Raw genomic sequence first — 26,366 nt, 5'->3', positions numbered from 1 at the left:
GCGACACCATTGTTTGAAAATATTGTTTTGTTCTTTTGTTCATTATTTTCGATAACTTATGATGTACTTTTCTATTTTTTTTTCTTCTGATTTACGGGCTTGCTATCTGCTGCGCCATCTATCGGGAAAATTTTCAACTAAAATTTGGAACTCGGGGGGGGGGGGAATTTACGGCTCACCACATGAATTTTCTTCAAGAATTATTTTTTTATCAGGGTCTTTTTTAGGACACCCTGTATATCAGAGTATTGTGTCAGAATGTCTACGAGAAGTAGGATGCAACGCGATAACTCAGAATCAAAGGCCATGCAGTGTGTCTCGGCACAAGGTTTCAGAATTTCTAGCAGTGATGGTGTACTTCGATCACTCGGGATCATGTAGTGCAAAGTGTCTCAGTACATTTTTTTCGGAACTTTTACGGAAAGTAGAAAGTGCCAAGATTACTCGGAATCATTTGGCAATGCACGGTGTCTACTGTCATCAAATACACAGTGCGTCAAATAGAAAAGGTAACTGATTTTAAATAAGGTACAAGACATAATTTTTTTCTAGTTTACAAGATGATTTATTCAAAATATACACCTTGGGAGTCAATACAATGCTGGAAGCGATCGTGAAATTTTTTGAAGCACTCTTCAAACTCATCTTTTGGAATTGCCCCCAATGCCGCCGTCGTAGCTGCCTGAATATCTGAAACTGTGGCAAAATGTTTGCCTTTCATTGCCAATTTCAATTTGGGGAACAACCAGAAATCCGCTGGAGCCAAATCAGGGGAATAAGGAGGGTGATCAAGCACCACAATACTTTTTTTGGCCAAGAAGTTACGTACCATCAAGCTTTTGTGTGCTGGCGCATTGTCATGCAAAAAAGACCATGTCCCTTGGTTTTGGTATTCAGGTCTAACTCGATGAATTCTCGCCCATAAACGCTTCAAAACACTCAAGTAGTAAGCAGCATTAACTGATTCACCTTCTGGCATGAATTCCTTATGGATGATACCCTTTGAATCAAAAAAAAACTGTGAGGAGAGTCTTGATTCGGCTTTTTTCCATGCGCACTTTTTTTGGTTTGGCATATTCTGGGCTCTTCCACTCCGCGCTCTGACGTTTTGTGAGTGGTTCATACTTGAAACACCAGGTTTCATCACCAGTTACAATGTTTGCCATGAAGTTTGGATCCCTAGTGGCCGCTTGCTGCATGTCTCTGCAGTGTTCCACTCTGCAATGTTTTTGGTCGTCAGTCAATGTGTGCGGTACAAAGCGAGCACAGACTTTCCTTTTTCCTAAATTTTCAGTTAAAATGAGGTGGACAGTGGATTTAGGTATGCCAGTAACCTCTTCGATGAGTCGAGTAGAGACACAACGATCATTTCGTAGGATTTCGGCCACTTTTTCAATGTTCTCATCATTTCGAACTGTTACTGAATGACCTGGTCTTGGATCATCTTCTAAGCTGTCTCTACCATCACGAAATCTTGCATACCACTTAAAAACTTTCTTACGACTCAGTACTTCACTACCATAAACAGTTTTCATTAATTCAAATGTTTCTGTGGCACTTTTACCCAATTTAAAACAGAATTTAATGTTAGCGCGCTGCTAAATTTCTTTTTTCTACCGAGGCCAAGCGACTTCTTCTAGAATTTACGTTATCACGTTTCAAACGATGTTGCCAACGCTTTAAAATTAATCCAGATAATAATTGAAATGTACGTGCGTTTAATGCAATCATTCTTTCATAGATAGCGCTAATAGTTCCGCAAATATTAAATCAGTCACCTTTTCTATTGGACGCACTGTGTAGAAGTAGGAAAATGTGGGGCAAAGTAAAATGATAAGATGACTAAGTTTTTTCAAAACTAACGAATCGGAAAATTATTTTGAAAATTACAGTACATAAAGGAAGAACATTGTATTAAAAATAAAACTTGCGTTGAAACAGTATTTTTTATTTTTGGCAGTAAATTTGAGTCTTCAAAAATTAGTGGAAAATTTTCACTTTTTTTTTTCATGGGGCAAAGGGAAAAATGAAATATTTTTCTAAGGAAATATTGTCTGTTCGATTATAAAACATATTTTTGATCAAAATAATCAGTAAATGAAAGGTTGAACGAATAAAGGAAAAGATAATAAAACAATAAACGAATAATTAAATGAATAAATCAATTAATATATGAAGAACAATAAATAAGCGAATAAAAGAATGAATGAATGAGGAAATAAGTTAATGAAAGAATAAATAAGTTAATTACTAAATGGCGACAAACTATTTCACTTTGCCCCGTATGTACTTTACTAATTGTACAATTCATTTAAAATACAAATAAGCTCAATATTAACTAAATTAATACAGCACTGAATATTAGGAGGTCTCAATTATTATTAAAATGTTAATAACGATAACTTTATCATATTATAGTAACAAAAATAATTTTTGACTCACGAAAAAACATTACGGTATGAGTATCATTTTTTTAAAAATTGCCTGTATTACCAAATGCTTTAATTTTCGGCGGTATTTTTTTCCTGACTGGAATAGACTACATGTAGTACTACATAGCTAAAATAATACTAGATAGGTGGAGCTACACTGTAAAAACGATTCAGAAACGTTCCTGGAAAATAATAGGCAGCTGATGTGCCCAATTTCAGTCAGTAACTATCTTACAAAAACCAGGAACGTTTTCCGATAAAAGTCAGTAACTTTTCTGAAATATTGAGAAATCTCCCCAATTAAAGCCAGTCGTGAACCTTCTAGAAGAATTAAATAGGTTTAATATATTTGATTAGAAATTTCCTGATTTACCAAAAAAACTCCAGAAATACTAGAGCAACCACGGCCAAGCTACGCGAAAATTGCAAGCAAGAACCAAATTCCTGCCTCTCAAACTGTAGCCATCCAGTGACTTATTTGCTCCCATTGGAAGCTTAGTTAATCCGGACGGGCCATAAGCAATCAAAAGCCGATACACTTAATAAACACACTCCGTCAATATTTAAACTGGTAACAAAAAATATTTTTCACACCAGTGCAAGGTCTCTGCATTCGTGCATCTTTTAGGAATTCAGGAAACTTTTTTGCGAAGATACTTGATTTTTTGGGGAAATAGGTGAAAACCTCTGAAATCACGAAACGTTCCACGGAAAAAACCAGTAACGGAATTTTTTTACAGTGTAAAAGCAGAGAAAAAAATTCACCATTTCACTTCGCCCCGCTAGTTCACTTTGTCCCATGTTCCCCTATTTTTAAAAGAAAAAATAATTCGATGTCATTTCAATAAAATTTCATGTTCTGGTACTAACATAGTCGCAATTCATACATTGACATCAATTAAGTACGCAACCCACAACTCGATTTGATGTTTTCTTTGCTGTTTATTCAGAAAATATTGATTGATTGTATTCCTCGGAACTAATTTTAATCAATTTTTTGACTTTCTAATTTGAATTAAAAAAAAAACATGGAACCCTTGATTGATTTACATAGAACCCTGGGGTTCTATGAACAAAATTTAAGAACGCTGCTAACAAACCTTTAAAATGTTTTTTTGGTCTTTCTGATGTAAACGAATATCATCAGTTTGTCGGATGCTCATTTTCAATATACTTAAAACATATGGCTAGTAAGTATAATCAGTTACCATCACTGCTGGTCTAAAAGACGGCTCTTTTCTGGTAAATAAGGATCATACAAGCGAACATCCAACGTTATGTATGAAGCACAGGGTGATTATAATTAAAGTTCCACTTTCAAAACGCTATAAAAATAAAACCACTGGTCAGAATGACGTCAAACTTCAACGGAATATTATCGAAGAAGGGGGGAACTTGATGGCAGAAGAAAAATAAATAGTTGGAATTTTTAGCAACAGATGGCGCTGTAAGCATCATATTTAATAATGGTCGACTACAAATGACAAATAAATCAAAAAATATTACCTAAGGTGTAAACTATACGTTTAAACTCCGTAATACTCAGCGTGCACGAGGGTATTGGTGTGACACTGTTAGTTAAGTAAGCCCATCCAACACGGAAAGGTCATATCACATCGGATGGGAAAAATTGGTTTTTAATTGTTCTGAGGCCGAAAACCGCATAAAATGCATCAGTAAAAATCAAATCGGTGGTTAATTTTCATGAGACTGGCGCAAAAGATGTTCAATATAATATACCTCGTTTTCTGTAACAAGTTAAAATCGAGAAAAAGCATCAGCATGTTCCAAGACTGATTGAAGTGTTTGCGGGGTCACGTTTAGAATGTGTTGCGCAATGCATGCCTTCAGCTCAGCAAAGTTTGCAATCGGAGCACTGAACACAACAGCTTTCAGATAGCCCCATATCCAGAAGTCACACGGGTTAAGATCAGGTGATCCGGACGGCCAGGTCTTTCATTGAGACAGTCAAAGTGAACTTCTCAGATGCGAAACGAGGAAAAAAACGTGTATTTGGCGTTTTTATAACAGTTTCAATGAGTCGGGCGGATGACAGGTGTTTTGATTTACATATTCTGACACTTGCAGTGCCATCTATTGCTAAAAATTCCAACTATTTATTTTTCTTTTTGTCATACGTTTTCCTCCTTCTTCGATAATATTCCGTTGAAATTTGAGGTCATTCTGACCAGTGGTTTTTTTTTACAGCGTTTTGAAAGTGTAGCTCCAATTATAATCACCCTGTACATTTCTACCAAAATAAGTGATATTGATAGTTTAATCTCGTCCAATAGAAATATATAACCAAACGCATCCATGAAAATTCGATTCCTTAACCAAACTGTATTACTGAAAAAACACTGAATTTGTTACTTTTATGCTCATATAAATCTGTATTACATGTATCTTATAACGTAATTAAACTAGATAATAGAAATGAAACGCGGAAACATAAAGTTCAGGAGAAAAAATGTACCGTAATGAAAAATTCACTACTTATACTACAAGATCCAAAATTAATTAAAACGTCTTTGTGCAAAAGAATACGAAAGAAGACTGATTAAATTTCGTTAGTATTGTCAGCGTTCAGCGCTGTCCTTTTGATGAAAAAAGTTTAATTTAAATCTGGATAAGTTTTTAATAAATAAACGAATCCTTGTGCAAATACGGGTTTGTTTTTAGTTCTGTTCATTCGCGATGACTTTTTCTTTTTGTTTTCGTCTCAGGTTGCAGTTTGCTTTAACATTACTAAATTCATTTTGCTGGGTTAGAAAAATAGTAAGTGATTAATAATTCGTGTTTTAATTGACTGTGTTCTTTTCTTGAGCACTGCAGTTTGTTTATTGAGAAAAGAAAGAAATGTGTTGTCTTACTTCATTTTTGTTTTTAAAATTGAATATCGTGATTGCGTAAAGAATTCTAAAGAACTGATGGCTAAGAATTATGTTTTAAAAATCTGAGTTGGAGATATACTTGATTTATAGTAGTTTCTTTAATGTACTTAAATGAAATTTTTATTAACGGAAGAAATCCCAGATATGTGTGATTAGTGGCGCAAGTAAAACATCTTACACTTATAGTTATACATAGATTTGGGTTCCTCTTTAACTCTTCTGTTTAGTGTTTTAATTGCACAAACACTAAAATATATTTCCCACTAAGAGCGGTGCGATTATATCTCCTCTCAGTAGATAGCATTCATTGTTGACCATTTTTATGTTTCTTCGTGCTCCTAAAATGAGTCTTACCTGTAAAACAATTAAGTTACCGGATCCAGTTCAGCCCTGTCAAAATAAAGCATCTCCATGTATGTTAAATATTACCAAAAATACTATTAAATTATCATCCCGTGGCGCGAGTTTCATTGTTGATGACGTCAGCGTTACTCGATCATTAAAAATCTCTACATAGTATAAAATGAAATCTCCAAAAAGCGTCTATTTGTTTTAACCCGCAAAACTCGAGAACTACCCTGCCGATTTCGCTGAAAATTTCACAGTATCTTTCTTCCAGCCTCGGAAAGATTTGCAGACCGATTCGAAAAAAATTCAACGAGTAGTTCTTTTTTTATTCCAATTTAGACCCCATTGTCACATAAATTAACGAATATGGGGGGGGGGGATTAATTGCACACATTAATAATAAATATCGTTGGAAAGAATAAATTAGCGTTCTACGCAATTTGTTTCAATGCTATAACTTAAATGCGGCGGGAGTTATTTGCATTTTTAGCTTGATTTTTTTTAGGCTTAGCTGAAATTTAAGTTCTACATTCTTCATTAAATAAATCAATAAAAATTGAAGGAATTGCTCTACAGTTTTCTCTTTGACACCATTGGAAAAAGCGACATTTTTTACTCCAGATCTATCATGACCTATGGTCGGAAAAATAAGCTTCTATCTCGAAAGGAAAAAAAGTTACAAGCCTTTTTAAATCAAGTTCAAAAAATCTCATGTCCATTCAGGTAGTTAACCATTTTTTCCCCTTTTTAATTCCTTAAACTCACTTTGTTTTGTGTTTCCATGGTTCGCTTTTTAAATCCATCTTTCTTGATTTAATTTCTTAAAAGTAATTTAAATATCTGACGTCATTGCTTGGGAGAAAAAATTAGTGGTAAACTTTGCCAAATATTTAAAAAATGGTTAAATCCTGGAATTTTAAGCATGCTTTTTCTGAAAATATACTTCTTAGATTTTGGAAACAACCCCATTGAAATCCCTTCTATCGCTGGTCACCTGTTTTGACCACCGATATTATGATAATAGCAAACGTTTCTTTTGCCAGCTAACGAAGAGTCACTTTTTCTCAATATAAAAATATTATCTAAATAAACAAAACTGGTAGCAAGAAATAAATCAATGCGTTTTATAAATTTGATTTTCTGTTGAGAACTTTCTTGTATCACAATAGTTCTTACATGTACCCGTTGCACCATAAATTGGTTAAAATTTCGATTTTATCAGCAGTCTCTTAATAGAGACTTGGAATAATGATGTTTTTTTTTTACTTTCTTTGCATTTGTTGTGCTTAACGCTGCAACGAAATTGTGATTATGAATTTGCATTATAAGCCGTTAGGATGATTTAGTAGTGAAGATTTAACGTTTTAAATGTTTAACCCTTACAAATATGTTTGGAAGCTACTATTGTTTAACCAAAAAATGTTTTTAAGAAGGTAAGTTTAATTACTAATGCTTATTTTTTAAGCAGAATCGATACTTGTTGAATAATTTTTAAACGATTTTCTTCATGTAAGGTGCATATTTTTATGTATGTTTTTTTTATGCTTACATTTTTAGTATTTTCGATTTTAATGACAAAACTTTTTTGCCCTCACTTAGGGTAATGAGCATGACAATTCTTTAGCATGAATTGTCTGAAGAATGCTGTTTAATCTATACAATAGATAGCGGCATTTTGAAAAGACCAACTGTTTTATATTTTAAAGCAGCTTCTATTACTGTATGGTTCTGTATTCTACCATCGTAAGGTACACATTTTTATGTATGGTTTTTTTCATGCTATACGGTTTTATTACTTTCGATTTTAATGGCGAAGGTTTTTTTGCCCTTACTTTGGGTAATGATAATTTTTCGTAATTAGTATTGTTTCAAGGAACATTTTAGCATTAATCATTGTTTCATGGATTTTTTTAACATGAATTGTCTGAACAGTGCAGTTGAATAGATACATTAGACCGCGGCTCTTTAAAAAGACCAACTGTTTTAACTTTTAAACCACCTTCTAATTGTATAAATATATTTCAAAATATTTTTGAAAATTTTTAGAAACAGTTCATATCAATTAAAAGTTAATTGAAGCATTTAACAAATGTTAGCGAGCCATGCATTAGGAATCTGGTACATGACCATTACACGCTTTGGTCCCACAACATATTCTTGATTTTGAGAAGTGTAATGCAATTGATTTATAAAATACTGTTGAATAACTTTTGAAATAATAATAATAATAATAATAATAATAATAATAATAATAATAATAATAATAATCAGAAGTACTTTAATGAAAAAGAAAATAAAAGAAAAATAAAGAAGTTAACTCGTAATAAATAGATTCACAGTAAAAATTCATGATAAATCTATTTATATTTTTTACTCTGAAATGTATGCATCAGTATAGTCATTTTATACCAATTGTGTGGTTTGTTTAGATTTTTAAAAATTATTATTAGGTATTTTAGTGGTTTATTTCTCAAAAATGTATGTTGTTTCTTTTATTTGTAACAGTTAGAAATAAGTCTAAGTATAGGTTTTTTATTCCAATTTATATTATTGTTTCATTTGTTTACATTTTTATCTAAGAAAATCAATACTACTGGAAATCATTCATGTGAAAAATGGGAGGTTAGTTTATGAATGAGAAATATGCACTTCCCGTTTATCTTAACTTATTTCACAATTTACAGAAAGCAAAATTTATTTCGTAGTCTTTTACGTTATGATTTAAATTTCAAGAGTATTTTATTTATACCCATACAAATGTAGTTTCATTTTCCTTTCTTATCTATATATATTGCGGAGTATAATATTTAATGTGCCATAAAATTTTTTATTCATTGTGAGCTATTATGAGATGTAAACAAACCGCCTTCGCGGGAGCCCTCATTGACACTATATTTTTTTTCCCTCACTAGTCACATGCAGTAACCAGCGGTATCACGAAAATCAATTAAAATCTTTGAAAACCATGTAAGTACATTGATATGTAGAGCTCAATATAAAAGTATTATTAACAGAAACTAAAACTGGTAGTAACAAATAAATTAAAACGTATTTTAACTATGTTTTTATGCTGGGAACAATAATTCTTACATTTACCGGTTGCACCATAAATGAGTAATATTTAGAAAATTTAAAATTATTGGAGTAATATTCTAAAATAAATTCGATTAAGAAGAAGATGATTAGAGAGACATTCGAATTGTTTCTTTAGGAAAATTAAATGAATGTATATGTAACCGAAAGAGGGCGCTTATCTACTAATCTACATTTTAATTTAAGTATAGTGCCTAGAAAGAGTAGTGTGCCGATCGACGGACGAAAAGTAAGATCAGATTTGCGAAAAATCCAGATGGCGCTGCGCCCAGGGAGCACACTATGTTTCTCAATCAAACTCGTTTTAAATCATGCTAATTTCGCTGCTTAAAAGCCCTGTTTTTCGGATCGAACTTATTTCAACGTAAAAGATAGATTCTCGAATAAGTTCTATATGTACCAGGGATGTTTATTTATTTTTTGCAGCAGCGCAAACATCACATGACTACTCTTTAATAAAATAGTACACTATAAGCTTTTAAAACAATTTTTTTTAAATAATTTATTCTAACTTTAGCATTATTTTGCTAGCAATAATATTTTCGTATTTTACTTTATTTCGTCAGATATTTCATTGCAGCAACTGGCGTGACCTTTCATCGTTCCTGGAAAGAAAAAAGGGAACGGAATACTAAAATTTGTCAAAAGAAGATTTTTGAAGAACTTCGTGTCTCCTCTTATTTCCTTATTAAAACTGTTTCTGAATTATTTCAATTAATTAAAATATCATTTGCTAAAATATGCAAATTTGATGCAAAATAGAAGTTAGTAAATTTAGAATTTATTTAGTTAATGATTAAAAAAAAGAATAGTTTATTGATATTGTTTTAAAAGGATTTTGTCTGATTATGAGGGCCGCGTTGGGGGGAGGGTGTTTGGTAAAATTTCAGGGGGGAGGAGCATGATTTTGGGGATGGGCACCTCTTGTTAAAGTTACTGCATTCTACTCGGTAAATAAATATTTCGGTAATTTATTCAAATAATAATAGCTAAAGCAGGGGTGCCGTCGGGGGAAGAGGAAGCGGGGGGAGGGCTAATGATGGAGACTACACTAGCTAAAATTTCAAAAGAAGACATTTAAAAAGAATTTCAATCTCAATATTAGGGGAAACATTATTGGAGGGGGGACTATAAAACAGTGAGGGGGGTTGTTATCGCCCTTGGGATGAGCTTTCCCAACTAAAGTTTTTGCATAGAACAGCCTGTGGTCATTTTGTTGATAAATGTTTCAGTATTTTTTCGTAATAATTATAGCTAAATCAAGGGTGCCGACCCCGCGCGGGGGGTCGGGTGTGTGTTGGGTTCGGGAGGGGGGGTGAGTTGATGGTTCATGGCGAAGAATATTGAAATTTTTACAGAAGATGTTTCAAAATGATTTTAGTCTCATTGTCAGGAAATAGCACTACTGGGGGATGCCGAGTAAAATGGGGGGGGGGAGGTACTTTGCACCATCACTCTTAAGATACGTCCATAGTTTAACTATCGGCATATTTGTTTCCGTTATGTAGAAACTCAGTCGGACATCTCTGTTAAGTAAATTTTTCAACAATGTTGTAAGATTCTGAGCTATTGTGCCGCTATTCGGCTGCATCGGCGGCGGCCATCTTCAGTGTTAGCGTGGTCGAAGCTTCCAGGGAAGCAACTTCCTAGCAACTGATGCAGATATCGAAGTGTTGTCACTATTTATGTGGGAAGAGCTAGCTCTCCCTTCGTTCTGGGCCAGGATTGGCTAATAAACGTTCGTCCTTGTTGCTGGTTGGCTTAGCCAACGAAAAGCGAAACGTTTTCTTTGCCTGATCCGTAACCACATTTAAACGCTGGTATAAAATAAGATATAGCTTTTTTTCTCTCAATATTCGACTTTGATGTGTCCATTAGAATATTTTAAAACTTTTTCACATTTTTTTACGAAATGCGGAAAAACAATATTAACGCATAACCGAATTATAACTAAATCCCGCATCAACTAATGTAAACTCAACCAAAAGTAGCATGCTCCCGAACCGCACTCCCCTCCAACGGAATTCCTAAATTTCGTCTTCACGAATCGCGGGGAAAACACTGGCGGTCGGCACACTACTCTTTCTAGGCACTATAATTTAAGCCAAAGAAGCATTTCATACAAGTAGGGCTAATAAGGGTTAGCGAAATATCAGACTTGAAAAGGAATATTCATTGGATGCGCGCGAGTCACCAGCAGATCTGTATTTTATTATCGGTATTTGATGAAGTTATAAAACCTCTCTTTCTGCGGATCGGAAAGATTTTATTTATTTATTTAGTTATTTATTCACTTTGTATTAAAAAAAGAAGAAGAAATATCACTAGATTTTGAAGAACCTTTGAAAAAATTAATTGTATTCCATGCAATGGGAGAGAGTTAAGGGCAAATAAAATATACAGACTATATCAATAAATAACAAAAACCAGGATCACTTACCTAGAAATTAATTAATTTCTCAAATACAGTAGGAAAATTGCCCCCTCCTCAATTCCCCAAGTGATGGACCGGAAGTAAAGGTCGGTGAAGTGATTTCCATTATTATTTTCATCAGTAAATAATATTTTGAGAAAAATCACAGAAAATTAATCGCAAAATATATTTTACAAAATGTTGTTATTGTTATTATTGTTATTATAATTTTCAATAAGGATTGAATAAAGTAGGAATATTGCCCCCTCCTCAAATTCCCGAGGGATGGACCTCCAAGTAAAGATCGGTGAAGTGATTTCCGTTATTATTTTCATCGGTAAATAATATTTTGAGAAAAATCACAGGAAATAAATCGTAAAATATATTTTACAAAATGTTGTTATTGTTATTATTATTATTATTATTTTCAATAAGGATTGAATACAGTAGGAAAATTGCCCCCTCCTCAAATCCCCAAGGGATGGACCTGGAAGTAAAGGTCGGTAAAGTGATTTCCGTTATTATTTTCATCAGTAAATAATATTTTGAGGAAAATCGCAGAAAATTAATCGCAAAATATATTTTAAAAAATTTCGTTATTATTATTATAATTTTCAATAAGAATTTTTTTTTAATGCAAAAAGAAAAACTTATAAAGGGCTTTGAAAAGTTTTTTTTTTTTTTTTCTTTTTCTGTCAATCAATTAAGAATCCCGAAAATGTAATGTTACAAAACCGAAACTTTATAAATTTGAATTTAGTCGTCTAATTCATGGAGAAATAGTGATCTCGTTCTGAAAATTTCCGAAATGGAAATCTTAAAGGCGCAATTTAAGACAATTTTGAGAACTAATGTTAAGGAAACGGTGGCAGTTAAGAAACCCTAAATCAAAAGGTTTTTGAAATAGACTTCTTAAAAAGGCATTTTAGAAAGTTTTTAATAATACAGTAAACCTCATTAATATGCACCGATGAAGCGGACTTTTCGTTAATCCGGACAGCCATTAATATGTACTTACTGTTTAAATAAAAGGTGAGCAGAACAGAAATGTATTTAAGCAGGCCTAGTGCATACAAGCTATGTGCATACTATACTTAATTTTCTCTTATACAGTTTTACATTGCAATTTCTTGAATTTAACCCACAATTTTTACTCTGTACACTAATTTATATAACTTGTCTCAATATAAAATTATTTCGTTTAATCCGGGGGGGGGGGGGGGGGTATTTATATTAATTCGGTCGACGTGGATTCCCTATAACCCAGTTTAATGAGGTTCTACTGTAGTGAGAAAAGGTTCCGGAACTATTCTCAGAAAATGTTGGGATACTGAAATTTTTAAAACGAAATTTTAGGTTTTATAAGCTAGTGAACGAATAGAGTCTTTCGGAAAATTTTCGAAATTGAAGAATTAATAACTCACCTTTAACTACGTTTGATTGCATTTTTTATTTAGAATTTTCAACACTGCAAAGGAAAACGGCTAAGAGTATCAGTTTTGAAAAAATGAAATAACTTTGGGATAGGGAAGGCAAGAATGCTTTCAGGGGGTTTAGCCCCTTCCAACTTTGACCATGATTATAATCTCTTTCATCACCAACCTCACGTTTCGGCCAGCGATGGAATGTACTATTGAAACATACTTCTGTATCATCTCAATTGAGTTCTTACTTTTTTTGTAATATAAATATTATATCAAAAGCAGGAAAACTGGTAGTGAAAAATCAATCGTTACGATACGACCATTAAACGGATTTTCCGAGGAGAATTTTTTTGTTCACAACAATTCTTACATGTAGTGGTTACTGAGGCGTGCAGAGGAATTTTGGGTCCCGTCGAAAAAGACATTTACGTACGACATACATATTGTTACCCCTACGTCCCAACATATATTTTACCCCTCTTTCTAAAAGTTTTGGGCCCACATCAGGCTCGGGTCGGGCCAATAGGTGTCCCCTCTCCCCTCCCCTCCTTCCCTTGTGCACGCTGCTGACTGGTTACACCATAAATTGGTGAATTTTCGAAAATTTACAATTAATAAACTAATAACTAAAATTAATTTCTTTAGTTCGGATATGGTCAGAGATACACTCGATTTGACGGTCCCCTGAAGCTTTATTTATTATTTGTTTATTTATTTTTTGTAAAATTTGGCTATATTACTGGCTTTTAATATTATTAATATTATAACTTCTAAAAATATGGAATATGGCATCAAAAATCTGGATGGATGGCCATACTTTTTCCCTATTCATTTCAGTTTCATTCTTATGAAATAAGATAAGAAAAGTCTATTTATATATAATTTTTACTTTTTACTTTCGTGAAATAAATCAGTCTGCCCTATTAAATTCATTTTTCAATAGACCATTAACTTCTAGCTCTGAAAAATGAGGAATGTAACCGAAAGAGGGCGCTAACCTATTTTTGGCAGTGAATAAAAACGAACACCAAAAGTTTACGGTAAATACTGCCATCATCTTCGTTAGAAATTAATAGCGGGGAAGTTAAGAAAAAAAATAAATAAATAAAAGAATTATTTGGAATTGTTGGGATTCACCACCATAGCAACACAAACATTGTATTGCTATTGGTTAGTAAAATTAACCGTGTTATTACTATGTATGGGTAGGCTTGCCAGATTTCTGAAATGTTCAACGGGACACCGGAATGCAAAAGCGTCGCTTCGCTAGCATTCAAAAAGGTTACACTACGGTGGCAGACTTTTGGAACGTTTTATCGGGAGTTTATTCTCAATGCCTTGAATAAATGGTTATTAATCATGAACCAAAAATATAGGTAATAGCAAATGACATAAGCAGATAAAATTTGAACATTTCTCTTCTTAGATGTAAATATTTACAATTTATTTTAGTTAGAAAAAATTCTTGGAATCAGGAATAAAAAATTGTACAATATTTAGATATATTTTTTATTTTGTAGGGCTAGTTTAGGTTTCTAGACAGTCTTTTTTGGGTTTAATCTTGTTTTAAAAATTATCACATGCTAATCCGGTATTGTTTTTATAACCAAAGTGAGATCAAGTGACTAAGTCAATAATGCGAATGATAAAGAACAATCCTTCATACGTGAAATACACCGCCAGCTCAGTCATTTCCAGCCGAGGACTGCAGTTTCGTGCTTATTAACACTCATTAGCCCGGCATAGGAAAGTGACTGTGCTGATGATGGAAAACCTCTTAAGGAAGCCAAGAGTGCGAACAAACTGGTAGCTAATATAGAATTAGCAGACCAGACGAGTGACTGAAGCAATGGTTCGGTTCAACTCGAAGATTGAACGCGAGGCGGCGGTAATTTACTGAATAATCCTTTATAGTAAATTATTTTTAGACTTTTTTGGTCATTTGTAATCATATTTATCTTTTTCCGGAATGTGAAGTAAACCGGCCGGGACACCGGGATTTTGTCTGAAAACAGGGACAATCCCGGTCAAACCGGGATGTTAGGTAAGTCTATGTATGGGCAGTTTACTTTTTGAGGCAAATGTGATAGTCATTCGTATTAAGGGGGTGTAGCAACATTAGGGTGGTTCAAAAATACATGTTAAAAAAAAAAAGGTTTCTCCTAGATAACGGGAAACCCCTCAATATTTTTAGACTTGCGGGTAATAATATACTGGAAAAATTTTTGCTTTCTATTTCAACTGAAAGAGGGTGTTTAACCCCCTTCCCCAAATCTCATCAGTATGGGGAGGGGGGTTAAAAAGTACATTAAACTGAAAAAACGATACTACATATTATAAGACACATTAATAATATGCATATACAATAGGGTGTCCCGCAAAAAAAAATTCCGTTTTTCTTAATGCAAGACCTCTCAAAATTTGCGAAATCGATCGTAAATTACAAAAATAATTTAAAAAATAGAATAAAACTATATCTTCAGGGCTCTACCGATCGTCAAAGTTTTGAAAAATGGTCATTTTTATGGCAACTGAAAAAGAAGTACTGTGAATAAAGTTATAAATTTACTGTGAAATAAAAGGTCGACAGCTGAAATAAAAAGATCGTGATTCGTAATATCAACACGAACAGAAAAAAAAAAAAATATGGCGATTACTACTGTAAATGCCTATATGGGAATAACCCCCATTTCCGCAGTAGAATCGTCTACGAAGCTTGGCGCCACGTCTCGATTTGCATGCAACAATATGTTACTGACGACTTCGACTTTGTTTGGTTTCAACTTGCTAATTCCTTTTACTTGTTTCGAGGGCTTTCTTGGCTTGACTCACGGGTGTTTTCTTCGTAGCCAAAGTAATTTTAATGCTATAAAAGTACAGTTGCAATTGTTAGTGTTATATGCCGATTCTGTTAGTTTTAAGTAATGAGTTCGAGACGTAGTGAGACTACTTGTGCTATACTGGGACCCTACAAGGAACTTGATGATCGGCAGCTACCTACTGTAAAAGACGTCATAAAATTTATTTTATTTGTCAGGAGCGAACAGAAATGTATGCATAATGGAAAGGACCCTTCCAGTTCAGATATATATACAATTGTTTCTGAAAAAAATCAACAGTATTTGGACAAAAGCTTCAATTCCAATCGTAACTAAGGAACGAGTAATTCAATTATTAAAATTCTATTTCGAAAAGTACGTCAATTTGAAACGATACCCCAGAAGCAAACGAAGTGATAGTTTTGAAAATAAACTGAAGTGCTTTTTAGAGTCATCTGAGAAGCTCTTCGACGTTGCGGCTTGTAAGTGCCCTGTATTTGAGTCTTGTTCGTGTTTAAAACCTAAAAAAGTTCCCATCAATGAGAGAAGTTTCTTGTTGGATCAAAGAAATGACAGGAAAATGGTAATAAGTGGTGTCAATAAGAAAGAAACAGCTAGATTAATGAAACAACAGCAGAGAAAACTTGAAAGGGCAGCAAAAAAGTCTTCTACTGAAAATAACGATTCTCTCTCAGCAAATTTTGATGACGATTCGATGCGTGAATTTTCTCCAGAAACGTATCCCATAACAGAGACGAATACGGCCTCTACAGGGACACCATCAACTTCAACGACAAATAGGAATACACTGATCTTGCCAACAGTTGCTAAGGTCTGTGATAGATACGGTTTGTCGACGCGATCTGCTGCTGCTGTTGCTTCTGCAGTTTTAGCTGATGTCGGCTTGGTTTCAAAAGAAGATTTAACTCTAGTTGTTGATAAAAACAAAATCCACAGAGCTGTAGCTAAAGCTCGGAAAGAAGCTTCCAAAGATATTGGAAGTATTGTTATAAAAAGCATTTACTTTGATGGACGTAAAGACAAGACTCTGAGAAAATAGGAGCTCGTTACCATTGCAAAGAAATTTTAGAAGAGCACATCTCAATTTTAGCAGAACCCGGATCAATTTATTTGGGACACACAACGCCAAGTCGTGGCACTGCAAAGGCAATTCTAACTTCGATTACAGCTCTATTAGAAGGTCAATGCTTGAATTTAGAAGACGTGATTTGCGTTGGATGTGACGGAACTGCAATAAACACCGGTTGGAAGGGTGGCGTGATTCAATATTTAGAGGAGTATTTGGAAAGACCATTGCAATGGTGTGTGTGTATGCTTCATGCCAACGAGTTACCCCTTCGTCATTTATTCTTGACCTTAGATGGTTGCACTTTGGGTCCTAAAGAATATTCCGGACCTATTGGAAAACAATTAGCTGGTTGTGAAAATAAAATGACATTGTCTTTTTGCGCGGTGGATGGTAATTTGCCTAATTTGCCGAAAAATGTGGTTGATGAGCTAAGCACGGATCAAAAATATCTTTATGAGATTTGTCAAGCTGTATCAACTGGTTTCTGTAGTCCTGGGCTGGCAAATCGCCAACCTGGAAAAATGGCGCACTCGAGATGGCTTACTTCTGCTAATCGTATACTCAGACTTTATGCAAGTACTCTTAATCCAACAGAAAATTTGCGATTACTTGTTAACTACGTGGTTAAAGTGTACGCTCCAGTTTGGTTCTTAATCAAGCAAAAGTCATCTTTTAAAAGAAGCAGCCAAACATCTTTTTCAAATGATTGTGTACTTTCGATTTTTACCCGAAAACTTGAAATCTGTTGTGTATTCTGTTATCGAAAGAAATGCTTTTTTTGCGCACCCAGAAAACCTGCTGGTCAGTATATTGTTTGATGATAGGGAGCACATTCGAGAGTTAGCATTACGAAGAATAAAAAAAGCTAGAGAGGCTGAAAGTAGCACTAAACGCAGAATATTTAAAACACCAAAAATTAACTTCACTGCTAAAGATTATACGGAAATAATTGTCTGGCAAGAGTGTCAGGTTACAGCACCGGCGGTTCTTCGACATATTTCTAACGAGAACCTTCAAATTATGGCAAAAGATAATAGCTTGGAAATCGTTGACTTTCCTTGCCACTCACAATCTGTGGAAAGATGTGTTAAACTAATAACACAGGCTTCACAAAGTGTTACTAACGCTACTTCTAGAGATGGCTTCGTTAGAACCAGGTTGCAATCTCGCGCAGAAATGCCAAATTTTGGACAAAAAATAAGTTTAAATTCTAAACTTTTGTCATTATTTATAAACTGTAGTTTGTTTATTTTGTTTTCTTGTGCTTTGTTTCATTAGTTTCTTAAATAAAATGCTTTCTAAACTTTATTTTTGTATTTTTTAAATCATATCGTTTAGGTCTGTCAAAAATGTAAAATATGCAAAACTTCAAAGAGCGGTAGAGCCCTCAAGATTACACGCAATTCCATTTTTTTTTACATTTTTCGTGAACTGTGAAAAATTTCGCAAATTTTGACACCTCTTGTGATAGTGTAGCTCAATTTTTTTTTCTCATATATGGACGGGACACCCTAATATACAATGCATTAAAATAATTATTTACAAAAAAATAGTGGGGAAATTTAATATTTCTAAACTTGTAGCATTTTCTATGATACGGCTAATGTTAAATGAAGGGGTCATTGAGCACCCTCTTAAAATTTGAGTAACAAGCTAAAACTTTTACAACATAATGTTATTAATCTAAAAAAAAATGGGCGTGTCCTGGACTTAATCTCGGAAAAGGAATGGTCTTGATGCTAGCAGTAGCTATTACAGCAAACCTTTATTTTCTGCATTTAGGGAAGTTATAAAACCTCTTTTGATCCAGGGACCGCTAACCGGTGCTGACCGGCAAGATTTTTTTTCCCCTCTTCCTCTTTTTTTTTTTTTGTAACGTAAAAGGAAAAAAAATCACTGGATTTTGAAGAACTGTTGGAAAAACTAATTGTAAGATTTTCTTCCAATTTATTTGCAATAAAATAGATGTGAACAAGCTCGTCATCTTGAAATACTCAATGCGATGCATATGTAAAAATGCAGATTATATCCATTAATAACAAAACTCAGGCTCACTTTCATAGACATTCATTAATTTATCAAATCCAGGGGGGGGGGGAATTCCCCCTCCTGACCCCCTAAATGACGAACCTGGAAGTTAAGGTCCTTGAAGTGATTACTGTTATTATTATAATCAGTAAATAAAATTTTGAGAAAAATTACAAAAAATTGGTCGCTAAATATATTTTACAAAATTTTATTATTGTTATTATTATCATTATTATTATTATTATTGTTATTTTTATTATTGTTATTATTGTTGTTATTATTATTATTATTATTATTATTATTATTATTATTATCATTATTATTATTATTATTATTATTATATTGTTATTATTGTTGTTGTTATTATTATCATTAGAATTATCATTATTATTATTATTATTGTTGTTATTATTGTTATTATTATTATTATTATTATTATTATTATTATTATTATTATTATTATTATTATTATTATTATTATCATCATCATTATTATTATTATTTTGAATAAGGATTTGTTTTTTAATACAAATAAGCTTATAACATAAAAACTTATAAAGGGCTGTTTAATTAAGAATCCAGAAAATGTATTTTCGCAGTCAAAAATAGAAACCAAAGACTTGTATATTTCTTTAAAAAAAACACAAAAAAAAGTATATTTAAATTTCGTTGTCTTTATTTCATTTTTTTGCATTTTCTTCGTCGGCCGTAAACTTGAAACATTTTTACTGTGCTGTACTGTAAATAATTTCACTGTCTGTACGACATTTTATGTATCAGTAAAGTTTTTAAGCAAGAATACCTTTTACCTTATTAGCCCTTCATTTTAAACCTATTTGCGGGTACCCGCGGAATCCGTGCCTCCCGAGTCCGCGGATAATCGCGAGTTAAGTACTCCGAACATAAAAAAAAACATTCTGTAATCCGGAAATTTAGCTATTTTATTGTGGTGATGGCTATTTTTGAGGTTTTATTGCATTCGGCGTTTAGATCATGGCCGAAGAAAGAAGCATACTGGAGCCTGTCTAATTAGTATGTATCCCACATCTTCTGTCTGCATTTTATTTGCTTATTTATTACCTTCTCAAGAAATAAACTGAGCGATTGTTGCATTTTATTGCTGAATTTTTTTGTTGGGAATTGGAACTGAATCCACTTCCGGTCACCAAACTCACCTTTCTAATTACACCACATCACTTATTTAGAGTTTAATCACTAGCCCACCCAAAGAGTGTGGGTAGAATTTTCGAGTGGTAATAAAAATATTCGATTACTTTTTTTTACGTCATGTGAGCTCTCCAAGCGGCATGTCATTGTGTTGTAAGTATTATTACACTACTGTCAGCAAAGCATCAAATTTTATTTGCTGGACCAGTGAAATATTTTTTAAAAAAAGAAAAAAATATAGTATATGTTTTTTTTTAATTAGTAAAAGTTCATAAAATTGCAATAAAAAATTGAGTATAATTAGATTTTTTTCTTTCTTTTTTATGGCTGAGAGGATTTATTCTTTTTTCGTGTGACTTACTGTAGCTGAAAATATTTCCTTCATTTTTGTCTTTGTCTCTGATTCCCCCTTCCCCCTTATTGTAATTGTTATTTTATATGTCAAATTGTTAGTTTTTTCATCTATTTAAGTTATAAGTTAATGATGAGAACAAATGCGTTAAAATCTCGGCCGTGAAAGAACAGGAAGTGACGTTAATGTGAAAGTAAAAAGAAAGGTTACTATGCAATTTAAACAGTAGAAATTCGTTTCGAATTAATGTTGAAAACTAAGTAAATTAAAATCTCATAACTAATTTCTATATGTTAAGAAGACTGAAATAACTTTACAATGGGGTCGTTTTCGAAATTTTAAAACTTTTTTTTTTTTTTTTTTTTTCTGAAAGAGCATGTTAAAAAACATAGGATCTGACCATTTTTTGAATAATTTGACTAAGTTTAATATTTAAAAAAAAATATTTTAATCGGTGCGCTTTCATTTTTTATGCTTATGCCGATGACATCACAAATGATGAACTTCCATTCATTGTTGCCATTCACAGAGCACAATATTTAATTTGCTTCTTTACTCACATGTGTTGGTAACGATATGATTGATAGCAAGCGCAATTTGTAATTCGCTTCTTGATTATCATAACGAGGAAACGCGGTGAACAGATGTGTCAAAGTACTTCATTTGTGACGTCATAAAGACCACGCCTTGTTTTCAAAATCGGACATTAAAAAAAATAATTAAAAACGAATCATTGAAAAAATGAAAGTTTGTTCACTCCATGTTTTTTTTTTCTTTTTCCTTATTCTATCAATTTCAGTAACTAAAAGTAATACTTTTGACTGAAGGAAAAACAACCCCATTATTTCAATTGTTGTTTTCCGTTGTTTTCCCTCCTCTCTTCCCGTTTAGAATCTTTGACTTAAAGTGGAAAATAAGAAAGCTTATTCGTTCTTGAATCAAGAATTAAAATAAGTGAGATGAAAATTCAGTGGCGCAAAACCTTCTTTTATTATTTTTATTTTTTATTTTTATTTATTTATTTATTTTATTCATTTATTTATTTATTTTTTGCCCGCGCGCGATTTTTTTTTCTTCGCGGAATATAAAAATTTTAATCAGACCGGAACTCAATTGTGTTTGCAAAACGAGTGCGAGGTAGTATCTTCAAGTGACGACGGGGGCACCAAGATGGAAAGTCATTGTGACCTCCCAAAAAATTTCTTTTTCCGGAAATTTTGTCTGACTGTTCGGCAAAATTATCATCACTTGGTTAACTGTGATTTCGTTTAAACAAGCAATTCCTAGTTATTTCGTAAGTTTTTGGGTTATTTTCTACGTGAGATTTTTTTTATGCATTCCCTATCTACCGCATAAAAAATAAATAAATGCGTTGCGAAAACTATTTTTTATAGCTACTCGTAAAGTTTCGAGCGATTTTTTGTTATGCGATTTTTTTATGCGGTCCCTATTCACCGCACAAAAAAAGGTTTGGGTGCATTGAAAATTGAGTAAGTTAAAATTCTTTTCAAATATGTTCTCAAAAATAAGGAGATAAAAATTAATGAGTTTGAAAATCAAATGGGCTAAAATCGCTTCAAATTAATACTGAAAACAAATTAGGTTAAAATCCTAAAATATAAGTACTGATTACTGTTGAAAGTTAATTAGAAGTAAAAAAAAAACCCTTTCAATTTTTTCTTTGTTAATCTCTTGCAGTTTGTTTTTGTCGTTTGCTCTACCGCTTCATATCAATTAAAAATTAGAAAGTGATTAAAAAAACCTTTTAGTTTGATTGTTAACTGCTCGCATTTTGATTTAATCATGTGCCCCCTCCCTCCCCACCCCCGACTTCATGTCAATGATGGAAACTAGAGAGTTTTGAATCTTCCACTTTCAAGGGAAAATAAATGAAGTTAAATCCGGCTTGGATTAAAAATGAAAATGAGTGAGCTTAAACATTGAATGGTTTCAAGTTGCTGTTGAAAATTAGGTAGGTTAAGAGCCTTAGACATAAGTTCGAATTTTGAAATCCCCAAGTAAATTAAAATCCCCTCCCTCTTATTCTTAAAACTGAAGTGGTTAAATGACCTTTCAAGTAATTTTCGTTTCTTACTTTGAATCTTCAATTTAAGAGGAAAAATCAAAAGAAGTTTAGCCACTCTTCAATTAAAAGGGAAAATAAGTGAGCTTAAAAATTAAATAGCGTCAAGTTGCTTCAAATTACTGTAAAAAATTAGGTAGGTTAAAAGCCTTAGACATAAGTTCAAATTTGAAATCCCCAAGTAAATTAAAATCCCTTCACTCTTATTCTTAAAACTGAAGTGGTTAAACGACCTTTCGAGTAATTTTCGTTTCTTCCTTTGAATCTTCAACTTAAGGGGGGAAAAATCAAAAGAAGTTTAGCCACTCTTGAATTAAAAGGGAAAATAAGTGAGCTTAAAAATTAAATAGCGTCAAGTTGCTTCAAATTACAGTGGAAAATTAGGTAGGTTAAAAGCCTTAGACATAAGTTCAAATTTGAAATCCCCAAGTAAATTAAAATCCCCTCCCTCTTATTCTTAAAACTGAATTGGTTAAACGACCTTTCCAGTAACTTTCGTTGCTAGCTTTGAATCTTCAACTTAAGTTGGAAATATCAATAGAAATAAAACCACCCTTGAATTAAAAGTGAAAATGAGTGAGCTTACAAAGTTGAGTAGCTTAAAATATTTCTAAAATAATGATGAAAATTCAACAAAATGAAATACCCTTCAACAAATAATAAAAATTAACAGCTGAAAAGACCTTTGAAATAAATGCGTTAAAATTTCGAATGTGATGTAAAAAAAAGGAACACTTTGTAACGCAAGGGGGTATACCAAACTCTTAAGTACTTCTCACCCAACTCTTAAGTTCGTGTCCATAGTAGCAGCTCTGAATAGTTTATACTTATATAAAGCAACGGCGAACATACTCACCACCTAATGCATTTTTTATTAATTGCGGGAACTGACATCTGCTCAGAAAAAGGTAGCTTAAATTTAAATTTTACTTTTATAAAATAAATCCTTAGTGAATATCATTTCGAATCGTTCAAAATCAAAATAATAGTTGCTTAAAATTTAAATGTAGTCTAACAAAAAGTAAATTTGTTGCTGAAAAATAAAAAGTTTAAACTACCAAAAAATCAGCTAGTGTGGAAGAAGTTTTAAACTGTATTAAACTACAAATGAAAATTAAGGAAACCTTTTTATGTACTGCTAAAGTTGAATGTTAAACGCTATTACTGAAAAGTGAGAAGTTTAAAATCTTCAACAAACCATGCTGAAAGTAAAAGAGCTGAAAAGTAGGTTAAATTCATGCTGAATATTATCAGCTTAAAACTACAGTCAGCACTAAAAACGAAGTCGTTAAAATCCCGAATAATATAAATATAAACATTTCTAAAGTTCTACTAAATTAAAGTTAAGTATTAAAGAGTTAAAAGTTCGGGAAAATGAATGCTACAAAACTAAACTGCATACAGAATGCATTATCATAAAAAAAACGGGGGAAGGGGGGGTGAAAGTTTTTTTTTTTTTTTTTTTTTTTTTTTGCAGATTATCTGCAATTTTGCACTTTTTCGTGAAAATTAAATCGTTGTTAGCTGCAAATTTACTTCTAAGCTATTCAAATCAATTTTCTGTTAATTTAATAAATTATCTAATTTTTTCAGGTAAATAACATTTTATAAGAACTGTTACGTAACAAAATTTAACATAAACGCTATTACATGCAATATACTGAGAGGCCGGGGGGAGGACGATGTCATCTCTTCTGGGGGGTCGATGACATAACCGGGTCACACTCCGTTGTATTGCGTAAGTCCTTAGCCCTGACTCAAGAGCGGTAACCTACTGCGTAATAAACGCTGTTATTTTTTAATGATTTTTTAATTAAAATTTTTTATTACATACTAGAAAGTCACCCGTCAATGCATGACGGGTGAAACACTACATTTTAACGAAGTAATTGCCTGTTTGGTGATATTTTGATTGTTGGAATTTTAACCCTAACTCCAGTGGATCAACCCTAAACTCCAGTAGATAGCGTTCATTGTTGACCATTTTTTCGTTTCTTCATCCCCCTGAAATGAGTCTTAGCAGTAAAACAGTTAAGTTACCAGATCCCGTTCAGCTATCTCAAAATAATCATTTCCCTGCGTTTTAAACATTAGCATAGTATCAAATTATCATGACGTGGAGCGAGTTTCTTGCTGAGGAGCGTTACTGGATCATTGGCTATTATATGCGTGAGAATGGCTAACCGGTGTTTATTTACATTTACATTCGTAATTTACTTGTATTTTTTTTCATTTCAGTGAATGGCATAAGATTCGTTTTTTAATAAGCTGAATGCCATTTTGATTCGCTTACATTTCGTTTGATGTTGTCACTTTTGATGTGACTATATTTTCCTTGACAGTTTGTTAAATAATCCTTCTTCAGTGTATATATGTAAAATAAGTTTTTATTCAAACAAATAATTCCTGAATAACTTAAAGTACCTAGAGCAGTAATTAACCACTTCCACTTCCACCAAATACATTAATTTCTCAAAGCCTGGGTGAGCAGATTGCCCCCTCTAGACCCTCCTAAATGACAGGCCTGATAAAGTAAAATAATAATTCCCAAATTTTAATCACTACTGCTTACAATTTATCACCCATAAAGACCTATAATAGCTTTCAAGGAAATAAAGATTAAAAAATGACTTTGAAAAAATATTTATTAAAAAACATATCCCATAAATCAAATATTAGCGCGTCAACAATCATTCATCTATTAAATCAAATTTAGAATCGCCGATATTATGTGAGGCAATTTAGCTGAACTAAAACAGCGGATTTAAAAATAAAAAAAAAAGAAGAAGAAAAAACTGAATCAGAAGAGTTTTTGTAGTCGAATATGACTGATGTAAAGTAAACAACGCTCGTGAAAACTTTGAAATAAGATTGATTATCCTGTCAGTTTTTCACTGTAACCGTAACGTTTCGAGAGGGAAATATAGGAAAGGAGCAATTTCAACAGCTGTTTTTACGTGATGAATATTTACCTGCTGAAAATATAAAAATCTTTGGCACCATTTGCGAAAAATTAATGATATATAATGATGATATATTAATTATACATCAAAATAAATTATGTTTTTAGTTTTTTGAGGGAAGGTCAAATGGGGTATGAAATTAATAGACGTATTAGCAGCGATACGTGAAATGGGGATACATAATATATTTATTGAACTGTAAAATAATTTGTTGATTATTGAGCTATTTTATTTCTTAGTACAGAAACATATGAATTTTTACTGCAGTATGATTAAAATATTTTTATACAATGTATCATAAAACTTGCTAATTAATCATTGACTTGTTTAACTTTAAAACATTTCAGATGGAATGTGTTGATTTTCATTTCTTCGGTATAAGTCGAAGTTACACAAACTTTTGTTATGTTAGACAATGATAGCAGGCTGATACGGTAGCTTCTTTTACTTTTATGTATGAATTAGAAGCTCATGCATGTAAAAATTAATTATTTTTTTTATCAATGATCTAGCTTTTTATTATTATTGTTACTATTATTATTATAATTATTAAATAATCATAGATAAAACCGATCAAAGTGATGAAAGGTAAGAGCTAACGTTTTATGACTTAACCTTGATTGAAACAGATGAGCAATATTTTAATTATACTGATATTAGTATATTCATTAGTGTATGGATGATTATTTAAAATTTTCTCGCGTAATAGCTATATTGAAGTTGATACGTTCATTACCAATAATTTAATCAACCCCATATTCTTAATTTATAGAAGTGTTTAAACACATAATAATTCAAAACATACCATCAATAAATAATTAAACCCTAATCTGATAATTGACAAACTGGTCAATTAATAATGAATGTGATTTTACATTCGCTATCCTATGATTTTTTTATTGACATTTTAAAATTAAATCATACTAAAAACATTTTGAAAAGACGAAAAGAAACGTTCTAACCATGATAGAACGCGAGGAAAAATTATTTTGAAGCGTGAAATCGCCAATTTAAACAGAAAATGAACGGTGAAATCTACTACTTATGCACGTTCTAATTCTGATCGAATTATTTATTTTAAAGTAGGCTTGCCAGATTTCTGAAACGGTCAACCGGGACACCAGAATTCCCCCTCCCCCCTCCCCCCTCCCGCCCAGAATCGCTAAATTTTAAATGGGTACAGGGTACACACTTGTGGCTGATTTTTTAAGTGTAGGGCAGTTTATTCTCAATGCTATGAATTACTACTAAATATAACCT

At 32.6% G+C, this 26,366-nt stretch overlaps 1 protein-coding gene across 1 annotated transcript; it reads right to left on the bottom strand.

The window, feature by feature from the left end:
- Positions 1 to 1,007: 1,007 nt before the first annotated feature.
- On the bottom strand, positions 1,008 to 1,535 carry LOC129227907 (protein GVQW3-like). Its single transcript, XM_054862528.1, has one exon. The coding sequence runs from the start codon at positions 1,533 to 1,535 to the stop codon at positions 1,008 to 1,010; it is 528 nt and encodes a 175-aa protein (XP_054718503.1).
- Positions 1,536 to 26,366: the final 24,831 nt, after the last annotated feature.

This window comes from Uloborus diversus, chromosome 8 (assembly GCF_026930045.1).
Source record: "Uloborus diversus isolate 005 chromosome 8, Udiv.v.3.1, whole genome shotgun sequence".
In the NCBI taxonomy this organism is placed as follows: Eukaryota; Metazoa; Arthropoda; class Arachnida; order Araneae; family Uloboridae; genus Uloborus; species Uloborus diversus.
The sequence above is the reverse complement of the archived record's forward strand: the minus strand, read 5'-3'. Positions and strand labels throughout refer to the sequence as shown.